Source organism: Cibotium barometz, chromosome 43 (genome assembly GCF_041138505.1).
Source record: "Cibotium barometz isolate CiBa-2024 chromosome 43, ASM4113850v1, whole genome shotgun sequence".
In the NCBI taxonomy this organism is placed as follows: domain Eukaryota; kingdom Viridiplantae; phylum Streptophyta; class Polypodiopsida; order Cyatheales; family Cibotiaceae; genus Cibotium; species Cibotium barometz.
The window spans coordinates 21,578,756-21,593,571 of NC_141088.1; the positions used below are offsets into that span (position 1 = coordinate 21,578,756).

A 14,816-nucleotide genomic window follows, 5' to 3' on the forward strand; every position below is an offset into this window, starting at 1 on the left:
ACCGGCAGGATGCAACTGCCATTGCCACAAGACCATTGGCATGCTTTTGTGATGCATGCATGAACCATAGTTGGAATCGCTGCACTAACAAATCTCATGTGCAGCCTTGGGATTATCACATTCTGATGCCATTGTCTGATGAAGTTGAGGATGAAGAAGACACTCCGACTGATGATGCTCTTGAAGGACAGATCATTGGATATGAAAAATTCATGTATGAAGGCCACCATGATGCATTAAGTAGTGCTTTGTGTGTTGGTGACACTTTTGCAGTGAATCCGGATGCTACAACCAATGATGAGAATGTAGACTTTTACTTGGTAAAGTGCATTGCAGTAAAAGAAAAGGCAAAACAGGGTTACATTGATGAGTGGAACAATGTAATTGACAAAGGCTCTTATGTCGTGCAAGGACTGTATTACAAGCAAGTGGATGCATACACCTTTAAACTAGACTACAATCAACCTGTTGTTCACATACTTTCAAATCTTGTACGTTGTATCAAGATACCCATGAAACACATGCAAAAGAGAAGGCAAATGTATACAATCACCCCCGAAGATTATGAAGCAATCTATAACAGCATGCCATTCGGTTTTTGACATGAACGTCATGGTCTTTTATTCTATTTTGTATCTTGTGTATGCTTACTACTGCCACAGTATATGCTAATTGTGTACTAACAAGCTTCTACAAAGTGTGTGCTAGCTAGCATAAAGCGTATGCTAACTAGCATACAGTGTATCCTAACTAGCATATAAAGTATGCTAACTAGTATATAGTATAGGCTAACTAGCATATACTGTATGCTAACTCGCACAGTATATGTTAACTGTATACTAACTACCTAATTTATATTGTGTGCTTACTAGCATATAGTGTATGCTAACTAGCATACAGTATATGCCAACTAGCATATAGTGTATGCTAACTAGCACCACAGTATATGCTAACTGTATGCACACTAGCTACTATATAGCGTGTGCTTACTAGCATATAGTATATGCTAACTAGCATATAGTGTATGCTAACTACCACAGTATATGATAATTGTTTACTAACAAGCTTCTACATAGTGTGTGCTAACTAGCATAAAGCGTATGCTAACTAGCATACAGTATATGCTAGTTAGCATATACTATATGCTAACTACAAACAGTATATGCTGACTAGCATATACAGTATATGCTGACTAACAAGCTTCTACAAAGTGTGTGCTAGCTAGCATAAAGCGTATGTTAACTAGCATACAGTGTATGCTAACTAGCATATATAGTATGCTAACTAGTATATAGTATAGGCTAACTAGCATATACTGTATGCTAACTCGCATAATACATGTTAATACAAGCATGTTTGTTGCTTGCAGATTTATATCCATCCACTCTGCATGACTGGCAGAATGATGACAACAAGAGTGCAAGCAAATTGGGATCTTAGAATGTTTACTTTTATCATTCAATGTATGATGTGGAGAGACATAGTTTGGAGTATATTCCACTATCACCATTGTCTAGCCCAAATGGTATAGTCCTAGCTTAGACATGTCAGAAGCATGTAGGATAAAGATAAAAATTGATGTTCATGCTACCATGAAACAATCCACAGGCTCTAGAGATGTGCATCTAAGTTGGTTTGTACCATTTGGTTTGTTTGCACATTTGTTTGGATCCTATGAAGTAGTTAAGAAAACTAAGATTACTTATCAATGCAAGTGCCCATTCTCTTGATGTAGACCACTCTACGCTTTACTTGGTTCCACAACCCTTCAGGCTTCCACATAGGTCTCCCTATGTACATGCATATCCATAAAAACTACCAGCTTTTTTGCTTCTCTTTCTTTCCTTGTCAGCTTCTGCTTCCTTATTCTCTCCCTCCACTAGTCAATTGCTATCCTCACTACCCTATCATATGTGTCAGGGTCTTTCAACTCCACTCTCGTCCTCCTGATGCTTTCATGCAACACACCAATGAACTTGTCTTTTTTTTAAAAAATTAGGTGGCACTAGATTCTCACCCAAGCTTTCAAAAGCTTTCTCCAAACAGCCTCAAACTCAAACCTGCAAATTAAATCTGGCAAGTCTTCATCCTCTCCCTGTTTAAGCCTTCTAAGCTCTCTCCATAACTCTTTTGAGTTGTCAAATTTCTCATACTAATTCTTTAAGGCTCTCTTCAGCCTGTTTCCATGTCACAGCATCCATGGACTTATATTCAAACCACTCTCTTGTTGCATCCTCCAACATCAAATTTGCCATCCTCAACTTATAGAAATCATCATCGCTGTTATTGCTTAAAGCCAATAATTCAAGCTTCCTAAAAAACTGTAAGATTCCTCCCTCCAGCTTTTGAGGTGTGCATGTATAAGAACCTCCCTTTCTGATCTTATAATTATTCCCCTCTCTGAAAAAAAAGAAAGACCTGTTTTGGCCTGGAGAGAGAGAAAGTCTAGAGGGAGGTAATTCAAAATTGAGATATTTTTGGATATAAAAATCCTCCTAGTGTCTAAAATAGTTTCCCCTGAAACAGATATTCAAAAAGAACTTTCCAATGTGCAATTGGAATCAATTGAAAATAGGTATAAAGGACCTTAGCCTAAGGGTCCAGATTTTCAGAAATTTTTAGATTATGGTCCAATTAAGGTTCCTATGGACCAATAAGATTAATCCAAATGTAGGGAGGAGATAAGTTGAAGAATAAAAGAAAAACCCCCAAAAATGAGTAAATGCTCACATAAGATGAAGAGTTGACTGAGTACAAGGTTTATTAGTTAAAAATTAAGAGATATTTAGAGGAAATGATGCATTTTTGACACCTCAATGTCAAGAGGCACCTATTTCACATGTGTGGAGGAGTTTTAAACTAAAAAATAATGAGATATTTTCATCTCTCCTCTCTCCTGTTTCAACTAGATCCAAAAAGTAAGGTAAACTGACACCCAAAAATGGTTAAAAATTGACCAAACTGATCTAGAAAATTTTAGAATCAGTTTGTTTGGTTAGAGGCTCACATTTTCCTATAAATAGAAGCCTCCTCCTTTGTAAAAGCTTAATGGTGTTTATGCACTATTACTCTGCTCTTGTCCTGAGCCATTTACATTTGAATTTTTTAATAATTCAATTGTTTTTTGCCTAATCCTCTCCAAAGTGAATTGGTGGCCACTCTTGCTTCAAACAAGAGTAGAACCCTCAATCCCTCAAGCCAAAGGAGAGCTTACAAGCTCTATATAAGTTAATTTTCTTACTTGTTTAATTTTAAATCTATGGTTTTCTTTATTTTTATATTTTGTAATAAATTTAATTAAATTCAAATGCTATGCCTTGATGAAAAGGCCACCCCCTTCTCTTCTTTACATTTCAACTGTTCTTAATCCTAGAAAGATTAACTAAAGTATTAATTAAAATCTTCTTATTCTTTACTCTCTTGAATTTAGAAAATTGTGTAGATTAGAGTTCTATGAATCTAATTTGGGTTAATTTAAGTCAATTAAAGAATGATAAAAATGAGAAATGGTCAGCCACATACAAAGGAGGTTATGGCAAAAATTTCCAAAATTTTGTGGAAAAGAAAGTTTATTTTTATGTTATTCCAAAAGAGTAATTCCCACCATTTTTGCATCTAAAAGAAATATTCTAATTACTCCATGTGCATGTTCACCTATGAATATGCATGGATATCACTGATATTAATTATTAAAATTGATTTTTATGCATAGAAAGATGCATAAAGGATTTATTTTTATTTCAAAAGTGTTATTCTCATTAAATTTGATTTTTATGCATAGAAAGGTGCATAAAGGATTTATTTTTATTTCAAAAGTGTTATTCTCATTAAAATTAATTTTTATGCATAGAAAGATCCATAAAGGATTTATTTTTATATTAAAAGTGTTATTCTCATTAAAATTGATTTTTATGCATAGAAATATGCATAAAGGATTTACTTTTTTTTCAAAAGTGTTATTCTCATTAAATTTGGTTTTTATGCATAGAAAGATGCATAAAGGATTTATTTTTATTTCAAAAGTGTTATTCTCATTAAAGTTGATTTTTATGCATATAGAAAGATGCATAAAGGATTTATTTTTATTTCAAAAGTGTTATTCTCATTAAAGTTGATTTTTATGCATAGAAAGATGCATAAAGGATTTATTTTTTATTTCAAAAGTGTTATTCTCATTAAAGTTGATTTTTATGCATAAATAATTTTTATATTAAAATTAGAATTCTCTTAAATTCTATGAGTATTTGATAAATGAATAATTAAATACTATGAGAGAGAAATTTCTATCGTTTTATATTCACACAGATTGTAAGAAGAGAATTCAGGAAATCTATCGAGATCGAAATATTCAGATAAATGATTAATCTATTTCTCATTGGAATTCGTAACTAATTTAGAAATCAATTAAGTAAATATTCAAAGAAAGAAATTCAGTAAAATAGTAACTGAATTATCAAAACTTTTTGCGAAAGATAGTTCAGGAAAAATCTTATCCGACTCGAACCTTGAATCAGACTATGACCAAGACTAAACTCTTTCGTTAGTTTCGAGGAAAGAAGGAGTGACCAATTTAGAAAAATACACTCAAAACTTCCGCCAAATCTGAAACTAAGTTTGAGACCCTTCGAATTGACCTGTGGATCAAGGTTATAGAATTCGAGGAATTCTGGTATGAAATTTAGAATTCCAATCAAGAAGTTTTGGGGATACTGATTCAAGAAATACTCCTTGTATTCAAAAGAAAATCAAACTGAAAACTTGCATAGATATGGATGTGAATATGTATGTGAGGAATGGATGTGGATGAGTATGTGAAGAATGGATGTGGATGAGTATGTGAAAGAATGGATGTGGATGTGTATGTGAAGAATGGATGTGGATGAGTATGTGAAAGAATGGATGTGGATGTATGTGAAAGAATGGATGTGTATGTGTATGTGAAAGAATGGATGTGGACGTGTATGTGAAAGAATGGATGTGGATATGTATGTGAAGAATGGATGTCGATGCATGTGAAAGAATGGATGTGGATGTGTATGTGAAAGAATGTGATGTGGATGTGTATGTGAAAGAATGTGATGTGATGTAAAGAGATGTAATATGACATAAATATATGTGGATGTGAAGTGATAGTTATGAATGTATGGATAGATGTGGGTAGTCGTACATGTGAATGATTGGATGGATGGATGAATGAGATGAGATATGTATGAATGAGATATGATGTGGATAGATGTGATGTGATGTTATGTGGATAGAATGTATGTGATGGAATGGTGATGAGAATGAATGTGATGGATATGAATGAATGTGATGTGAATCGGGATGTGAATAAATGAGATGTGATGTCATGTGAATTGAGATGTGAATGAATGTGATGTGATGAGATGTGGAGATGGGTAGATGCGAGTGGATAAGATCTAATGAGGATAAATGAGGAAAGATGTGATGAGATGAAAATGATGTGATTGGATGAGAATGGGAATACATATGAAATGGATGTGATGAGATGAAAATGATGTGATTGGATGAGAATGGGAATACATATGAAATGGATGTGATTAAAATAATGTAGATTGATGTGGAACAATGTGAAAAGACGAGAGTTCATTATAGAAACTGTATTTATGACTTGTTTTTAAATGACTGTTTTATGTCAAGAATGCTGGGGAAGCAATTTGACCCTCTTGTGAATGAGGTCGTGGAGACCTAATCTAATAAAGTTGTAACAGTTGTTGACGGAGAGTCAATGGAGGACGTCTCGTATAGCAAGGTCGGTCGAGGTCTTGACTAGCCTCGGTTCGATTTAAATGGTGAGCTTCCGGTATGGTGGATGAGGGACCAAGGAAGCGGCCTATGAGTGAAGCACTAGGTGACCTGCAAAGGATCCTAGAGGGTGCTGACCATACGGTGCTCGGGCTTTGGGTCGCCGAAGATACCCACACGTGTGTCCAAGAAGATATTGGAACAAGGAGTAAGAGTTGTTTTTTGAATTCGGGCATGGATCTGGTTGATTAACCTTACTGGTCCTCAACGGATGAGTCCATGGCTCTTTTATATGGATCCGTTGGTTGATCTTGCTGATTTTCAACGGAGATTCCATTTTGATTTTTATAAGTGAAAATATTACCGGGTACTATGAGCTAGGAACTATCGAAAAGGCCCCTGAGTGGACACGTGGTGAGCGTTCTAGTTGCCAATGATGCCATAGGTACACTGATGAGGAAAAAATTAGAAATTAGGATTCAACCGGATAATTTTGGAGGATTATGATTAGTGATGCTATAGTTTCATTAAAAGATTGTTTTAAAGACAGTTGAATCTGTGAAAAAGGCAATTTCATATTGGGTGTGTAAGTGGTATGACTAGTTTTAAGTTTGCATGAATATTCGGCTAGGGGACTTGGGAACTCTTTTCCCTGGTACCCGGGACAAAACCTAACCAAGTTCTTAACTGGATCCCATCACTACAGTGGTTGGACGATTGGCTAACCCACGAGACTGGATGGGGTTAGGCTGGACTGATGGATCCCTAAAATGAGACTCAATTCTGTTATGGTACGATAGATGAAGTAAATCCTGGATAAAAATTGTTCTATGGAAAAGAATCAACGGTTGTGCCTCTGAATGAGGAAAAAAGCGTTGGTCTCTATGATCCAAGTGCAATCTTTTCCTTGATCTAACTATGGGACTTACGGGCTCGATCAGATCAGTTCAGTTATTTAAGGCTTTTGACTACGTTAGAGTAAAAATATCATGGAGGAATCGCTCGTGTTTTCTGGGTGAGGGAAGTTTTTTCGGGTTTGGTTTTGGAAGAACCGAGGGATTAGTCTCTTGTCTGGATATACGTGGGCGAGGCCCCGAGTGAGGGACCCTTCCCCGCACAAGAAGTGCTACTTCCGCTGCTAGCACCCCAAAATTTGTTGCATGGTGGGGACAGGGATCTTTCAAAAACAAAGTGACATCCTCACCCTTCTCACCTCTGAATACATCAAATCCAAAATGAGCCATTGGTCCTGAGTTGATCAACAAGTGAGTTCCTACCTGCTGCGCTGATCAAAGCCTTTAACAAGAACACTCTGATCCTCATTGGGGGAACCAAAACAATGTGTGGTCTCTAGACAATGGCCTCTATACACCACCAACAAACACACAAGAAGAGAACACTATGGGATGTTGAAATCCTAGCTCCAAGGGCACCGATCAACCTGGCTGTTGTCCCTAGCCATCTAGCTGACTCACTTGGACACTTCAAAACCCTCCCAAACTCCCTCTCAGCTCCATCTGCCTCCTCCAGTAGCTGTCCTCCTTGGTCAGCACATACCTCCAGAAGCTCTAACGACCTTCCACCTATTAGCCTCTCCCAGCCATAGCTGACTCTCCTAGAGCTGACCAAATGCATTCCTAGCTGACATAGCAGTGTTCAGATTTTGCCTTTGATATCCACCTCTAGTTCCCAGATAGAAATATATCCTCCAATCTCATTTGTTGTCCTCTAATGTCAACTGACCTTATATCCACAACCCCAAGACTTTCCTACACACCCTCCTGACCTTCTTCTAACCCTTCTCTGACTGAACGTGGCTGATTTTTGCCTCAGCAATCTGACACAAAATTTGTCGACACACAGTAGCCTTCACTAAACAAATTCTTCCCTCAGTTGTCCTTTGATAACCTCAAGCCTTCAGGCTACACTAATCTCATAGAGATATCACTCTTTAGGCTCCCTCCTTTGACAACTCCAAGCCCATAGCTTCCTGTGAACTGCCTGTCCTCTCAAGGATGGCTAGAAATGACTCAGCTAACCTTATATCCCAATCCCTTTGTGTCAAGCTAGCACTTCCAGATGCTCAAACCACTCAAACCACACAAGTTCCCATCACAATGGATACTCAACTGACAACAACCAACTCACTGCTACCATCAAAAGCACTCAAACCTCAAACTCTTCTGACTGCCAATAAGTAGACAGACTTTCAACTACTAGACTGGGCTCACAATAATTCCTCACTCACTTAGACAAGCCAACTTGAGGTCCCTGCACTCTTGGCTGTGATATTGAAGCTCAATTGACTCTCAGTAGCAGCTGATGCAGCTCCATCTCTGTTTCTTCTTAACTAGTTCTGCCTGGGTCAAAATTGGTTCCTCAATCATTAGATTGATAGCCACATAGACTCAATCTTCATAAAATCTATCAACCTAACAAACATATCACAAAAAAACCTCAAGAAAAATGACTTTACAAAATTTCTCCACTGATACAACTCAAACTCTTGGATTTTCCCAGGTATACAAAACACTTCAATGTCTCAATAGCCCTAAGACTTGGGGCTTCAAGGGAAAAGAAGTAAAACACAGAAGATTTTAGGGTTCTTCATTGATAGATCTTAGCGATAGCTCTTCTCAACATCATCTTCATTGATAGATCTTAGCGATAGCTCTTCTCAGCATCATCTTCATCAATGACTTGCACCGACATACATCCAGCTGCCATCATCGAGTAGTTTTGACCTGGACCACGTCTCTAATAAAGGTTCAGTATAGAGAATCCAAGAGACACATATCTTAGCCAATCATTTGATCTTTTGCCTCCCTTTGCTCTGATCTAGTCATGTCTTCTAACACAGCATAGCCCTTCTATCTGTAACCTTCCATAAATCAAACCAACCTATAGGAGTCCACTCCATTGTAGTCTACTCACCTTCTCACTCTATTAGTTGCTCGCCATCTTCTCTAAAAGCATCCTTTCAAAGAAATCAATCCTACCTCTTGAACCCAGATTGTCGTTCTCCTTCCTTCTAGAAACTTACGCCGCCGTCTCACTTGGATCGTCCATGCCATTTTTATTTTCATTTGGCGCACTTGCATTTATCCTTTTAGCCACCACATTGCTGTTGTCTCCATGGGCCTACCTTACATCATCTCATGTATTTTCCTCCCATCTACACATCATATTTAGGAGGGGCTCTTTTTGCTCCTCACAATGTGTAGTCTAGTTAGGTGCTGTGACATACAGGTTGTGTAGAAGTACCGCTACACAATAGATATTATTATGTTACAGGTTGCATACAAAAATTGTATATTTACAGATTTTTGGTGGTTGTAAGCAAAGATGTCTAACAACATCAACTAGATTATTAGTAAGAAGCTTGACAAGAACAATTTCCATGCATGGAGGTTCAGAATGACCAATTTCTTGATGGGAAAATGATTTTAGGACTATGCTGAAGGAGATAATGAGGAGTCTCCAGAATTTCCTGAAGAGAGAACATAACTCCAGCACAGAGATAAAGACATTCAAAGACTCGAACCAGGGTGCAAGGAAAGTCATGTATTGCCTTTTAGTTAGTGTAACAGACACTATGATAGGGCATATATAGGATGCTAACACTCTAGCAGTTGTATGGGAAAACTTGCTAAAGATGTTCCAAACAAACACAAAGGCAAGCAAGTTGCATCTAAAACAGGAGCTGCATATAGGGAGAAGTACAACATGTCTATCAAACAAGTTTGCATTGAAGATCAAGGGAATTGTTGAATCCCTTGGATCTATTAATGTCTCAATGGAAGACGATAACTTGGTGAGCGTTTGTTTGAATGGGCTTGGCAAGGAATATAAGCCATTCAAGACTTCTATTCTCGTAAGAGAGAATGTTCTCAACTTTTGGGATTTAGTGTCTATGTTAATCATAGAAGATAAGTCTTTGGTTGAAGACTCTTCCTCCCAAAACAAGAACACTTCAAAACATGCCTTCTACTTAAACTCAGGTAGATGTAGAGGTAGAGGTCATGGTCGAGGCCAAGGTGGTGGCCGTTTTGGAAATCAAAATTATGGACAACAATAGTTCAATGATTCTTAGCAACAACAAACACACACAGGTAGAAGATGCCAGTCTCATGGTAGGGGGAGTCAGAGAAGCTAAGGCAATTGGCAAAGAAAACAATTAGGATCAAGTTCAAAGGATTGATTTACTGTGGCAAACCAAGTCACTTTGTAGCAGAATGTCATAAAGAAGCAGAGTGACATAAGAAGTGGCAGTTTGCAGTAAATCAGTTATGCATCTTCAAGCAAGCAGGCTGAAGATAGATGTGAGCATTTGTTTATTATGCAGCACATGTTGAATTCAGTGACTACAAATGTATCCACAAATGATGATGATATATGGTATATAGATTCGGGAGCCTCTAACCACATGCCTTATCATTGAGTGGTTTAGAGATGTCAAAAACTTGAAAAAACTAGGTTATGTAGAGATGGGGGATGTCATGGCTCATCTTATTGCTCATATTGGGAATGTGACATTAGCTATGTACGATGGCAAGATGAGGTACTTGGTTGATGTACTTCATGTGCGTAACATAACAAAGAATTTGGTTTTGGTTGAGTAGGGAGGTATACTTTAACCCTGAGGGCTGCTATGTTGAGGACTTCAAAAACAAATGTTGTTTAGTTGCAAAGGGAAAAAACATGGGCATAATGATTCAAGAGACTCGTCCAAGACATACAAAGAACATAAACATGAATGAGACTCGTACTTTTGATCCTTGATAAGGAGTGAAAAGGGTTAGGAAGAATCAAAAAGGTTTTTATGTAAGATGTCGAGGGTATCCACCACCAATGGAGATGAGTAGTCCACCATGGTCCACGCTAGCACCATGGTCATGATAATGTCAAGCTTTCATCGGCTTTAACACCTTAAGATTGTGGGATCAAAAGTGTATTATAGATTTTTAAAATCTCCTGTGAGATGCCACACTATACATTGTATCAACCAAATTCATCTACTTTTAGGACTTCTCCCCACTATACATTGTATCAAATCAAATTCATCTACTTTTAGGACTTCTCCCCACTTGTCTGATGCTCAATCACATATAGTAAACTTTATCAAGTTAAAGAAACCTTAATATTTCTTCATGGTCTTATTTTGGGACTTTTAATATTATCTTTTTACTCTCTCTTATCTATGTGGAAGAGAGAGAAAGCTTTAAGACGACCCTTTTTTGGTACAAATTTTACTTAATGGGTAGAAGGGTATGACACACATGCATAGCTTTGACCTTATGAAATGTAAGATTGCTCCCTTCAGATTTTGAGATGTAAAGTTGTAAGAACCTCCCCTTCAGTCTCTATAATCATCCCCTAATTTTGAATGCAAGAAAACATTGTTTTACCTTATTTTGATCTAGAGAGAGAAAATATTCTAGAGAGAGATAATACAGTTTTGAAATATTTTTGGACAAGAATTTTCTCCCAATGAATAGGAAGAGATCCCCTGAAACATAATCTTAAAAAGAGTTTTCCAATATGCATTAGAAATTCATTGAATATGTGAATTGGACATCTTGGCCTAGGGTATAAAATTTCAGAAAAATTCTTATTAAGGTCCAAAGAGTGTCAAGAAGGGCCAATAAGGTTAATCCAAGTGTTGGGATGAGAAAAAGGCAAAGAATATAAGAAAATCTCCCAAAAATGAGTAAATTTTCACATAAGATGAAGAGTTGACTAGTACAGGGTTTATCAGTTTAAAAAATGGGATTTTTTAGTTAAAAAATGGAAATTTTGACACCTCAAAATGGGGAGAAGGGCTCATAAAGGAGACATCTAGAAATCACATCAAGAGGACATTTTTAATTCAAAAAAGTGAGATATTTCATCTCTCCTCTCTCCTCCTTCAAACCAAATCAAAAACGTGAGCCAAACTAGTCTAAGGTTGTCCAAAATGGATCAAACTAGAGTATGAAGCCTCTAGATTCTAGTTGGACTTGGTTGGTGGCCTCCCTCACCTATAAATAGACCCCCATTCCTTTGTATTTTTATATTGGAGTAACTATATGCTAGTGTAATTTTTAGTTTATTATATTTCTATTATTGTGAAGCTTTGGAGCTTCATTAATCCTCTTCTCTTGGAGATTACCCTCTTTTACATGGTGGCCAAGCTTCTTCTTTGAGGGCTTCACATTTCCCTTAATAATCAAGCCAAAAACCAAGGGTAAGCCTAAACAATGGTGTTTTTTCTAAATGGTAATCTTCTTCCCAACCTCTCTAATGCTTGGGAAGCATTTTAATCTATGGGTTTTTCTTTTAAAACCATGTTTTTATTGATTATGTTGTTAAAAATGGACTAATGCTAATCTTTTAAGCTTAAAAGTAATGTTTTGATTTGTAAATCTCTCTTTTGGTAAGAATACTCACCCTTATAGGATTAATCCTTCTTGGAAGGATAGATCTTAGTCCTAGTCTTATTTTCTTAACCAAATCTCTAGGCCTAATAAGCTAGAGATAAAGATTAAGCTTTTTTATGATTTTAAAGCTAATTAAAATAAGGATCATTTATGCTTGTTTATGTTAGAAAAATTCATATTTATTCAGTCCAAAGTGAAAGAGAGCTTGGGCTAACATTCTTATAATATGAAAGTCATACTGGGTACTTTTCTTAAATAAATAAGGTGCTTATGTTTATGTTTAAGCTTAGGCTTATGCACAAACTAAATTTTATGTTAAAAGTGTAATTTTAACCATTCTCATTTCATAGTAAATGCGGGGAAACTATAGCAAAATTTTATCATTAGAAAATGAAGGATTTGCAAAAATAATTTTTTATATTAAAAGCGAACTTTTGAGCATTCTCATTTCGTAGAAATGCGGGGAAGCAATGGCAAAAATTTTATTATTAAAAAAATAAATTTTATGCATAGTAAATTTTATGCTAAAAAGTGAAATTTTAATCATTATCATTTCATAGAAAATGCGAGAAAGTTATGGTAAAATTTATATCATTAGAGAATGAATTTATGCAAAATAAATTTTATGTTAAAAGTGGAGTTTTAAGCATTATTCATTTGCCTGAAAAATAAAGAAGGTTATGCACAACTTTTCTAGATGAATTATGGAAATGATTATAAATATAATTCACTTAGATAAAATTGGATGTGAATGGATGTGGGAATATGTGAATAGATGTGGGAATGATGTGATTAGATGTGGATTGATGTGGGAATGATGTGATTAGTGGATTGATGTGGGAAGATGTAAATAGATGTGGATTGATGTAGGAATGATGTGATTAGATGTGGAAAGATGTGAATAGATGTGGATTAATGTGGGAATGATGTGATTAGATGTGGATTGATGTGGGAAGATGTGAATAGATGTGGATTGATGTGGAAATGATGTGATTAGATGTGGATTGATGTGGGAATGATGTGATTAGATGTGGATGGATGTGGGAAGATGTGTATAGATGTGGATTGATGTGGAAAAATTTGAATATATGTGGATTGATGTGGGAATGATGTGATTAGATGTGGATTGATGTGGGAAGGATGTGATTAAATGTGGATTGATGTGGGAATATGTGAATAGATGTGGATTGATATGGGAATGATGTGATTAGATGTGGATTGATGTGGGAATGATATGATTAGATGTGGATTGATGTGGGAATGCTGTGATTAGATGTGGATTGATGTGGGAAGATGTGAATAGATGTGAATTGCTATGGGAATGATGTGATTAGATGTGGATTGATGTGGGAATGATGTGATTAGATGTGGATTGATGTGGGAAGATGTGAATAGATGTGGATTGGTATGGGAAGATGTGAATAGATGTGGATTGATGTGAATAGATGAGGATTGATGTGGGAATGATGTGATTAGATGTGGATTGATGTGGGAATGATGTGGGAAGATGTGAATAGATCTGGATTGATGTGGGAATGATGTGATTAGATGTGGATTGATGTGGGATAATGTGATTGGATATGAATTGATGTGAGATGATGTGAGTTAATGTGGGAATGATGTGATTGGATGTGAGTTGATGTGAGATGATGTGATTGGATGTGAATTGATGTGAGATGATGTGATTGGATGTGAGTTGATGTGGAAATGATGTGATTGGATGTAAATTGATGTGGGATAATGAGAAATGATATGGAATGATGAGAAATGAAGTGGAATGGTAAGAAATGATGAGGAATGATGTGAAAGGATGTGTAATGATGAGGAAAGATGGGAATTATGTTTGGAACTATATTTTGTATGTGAAACCTGTTTTTTTAAAGATTGTTTTACGTCAAGTATGTTGGGGGAAACATTTTGACTATCTTGTGGAATGAGGTCGTGGGACCTAAGTGGAAATGTTGCAATAGCTGACGGAGAGTCAAAGAAGGACGTCTCGCGTGGCAAGATCGACCGAGGTCTTGACTAGCCTTGGTTCGGTTAAAATGGTGAGCTTCTGGTACGGTGGATGAGGGACCAAGGAAGCGGCCTATGAGTGAAGCGCTAGGTCACCTACGAAGGAACCTAGAGGGTGCTGACCATATGGTGCTTGGGCTCTGGATCGCCTAGGATCCCACGCGTGCGTCGAGGAAGAAAAATGGATCTCGTTGATTGGCCTTGCTGGTCTTCAACGGATGAGTTCATGGCTCTTTTACATGGATCTTGTTGGTTGATCTTGTTGATCTTCAACTGAGAGTCCATATGGATTTTGTGTGATTATATTCCTAGGTACTATGGGCTAGGAACTATTGAAAAGGCCACTGAGTGAGCAGGTGGTGATGCATTCTGGTTGACAATGATGCCATAGGTACGTTGAGGAAAGAATGAATGGAATACTTGATTATATTCCTAGGTACTATGGGCTGGGAACTATCAAAAAGTTCCCTGAGTGAGCAGGTGGTGAGCGTTCTGGTTGCTAATAATGCCATAGGTACGTCGAGGAAGGAATGACTGGATATTGGATCCTGGAACTGGGATACTGAGGACTATGATGGAAACTATGTGGTTTTATTGCAATTTTGCTTTGGAAAT

General features: G+C 36.8%; 1 protein-coding gene across 1 annotated transcript; it reads left to right on the forward strand.

Moving 5' to 3' along the window:
- LOC147613689 (uncharacterized) lies at positions 1-602 on the forward strand. The gene has a single exon (XM_086781202.1). The coding sequence runs from the start codon at positions 60-62 to the stop codon at positions 600-602; it is 543 nt and encodes a 180-aa protein (XP_086637328.1). The 5' UTR covers positions 1-59.
- Positions 603-14,816: the final 14,214 nt, after the last annotated feature.

Excerpts from the sequence above, each read along its gene's own strand:
- LOC147613689 (XM_086781202.1), top strand. The coding sequence starts at position 60 with ATGAACCATAGTTGGAATCGCTGCACTAACAAATCTCATGTGCAGCCT.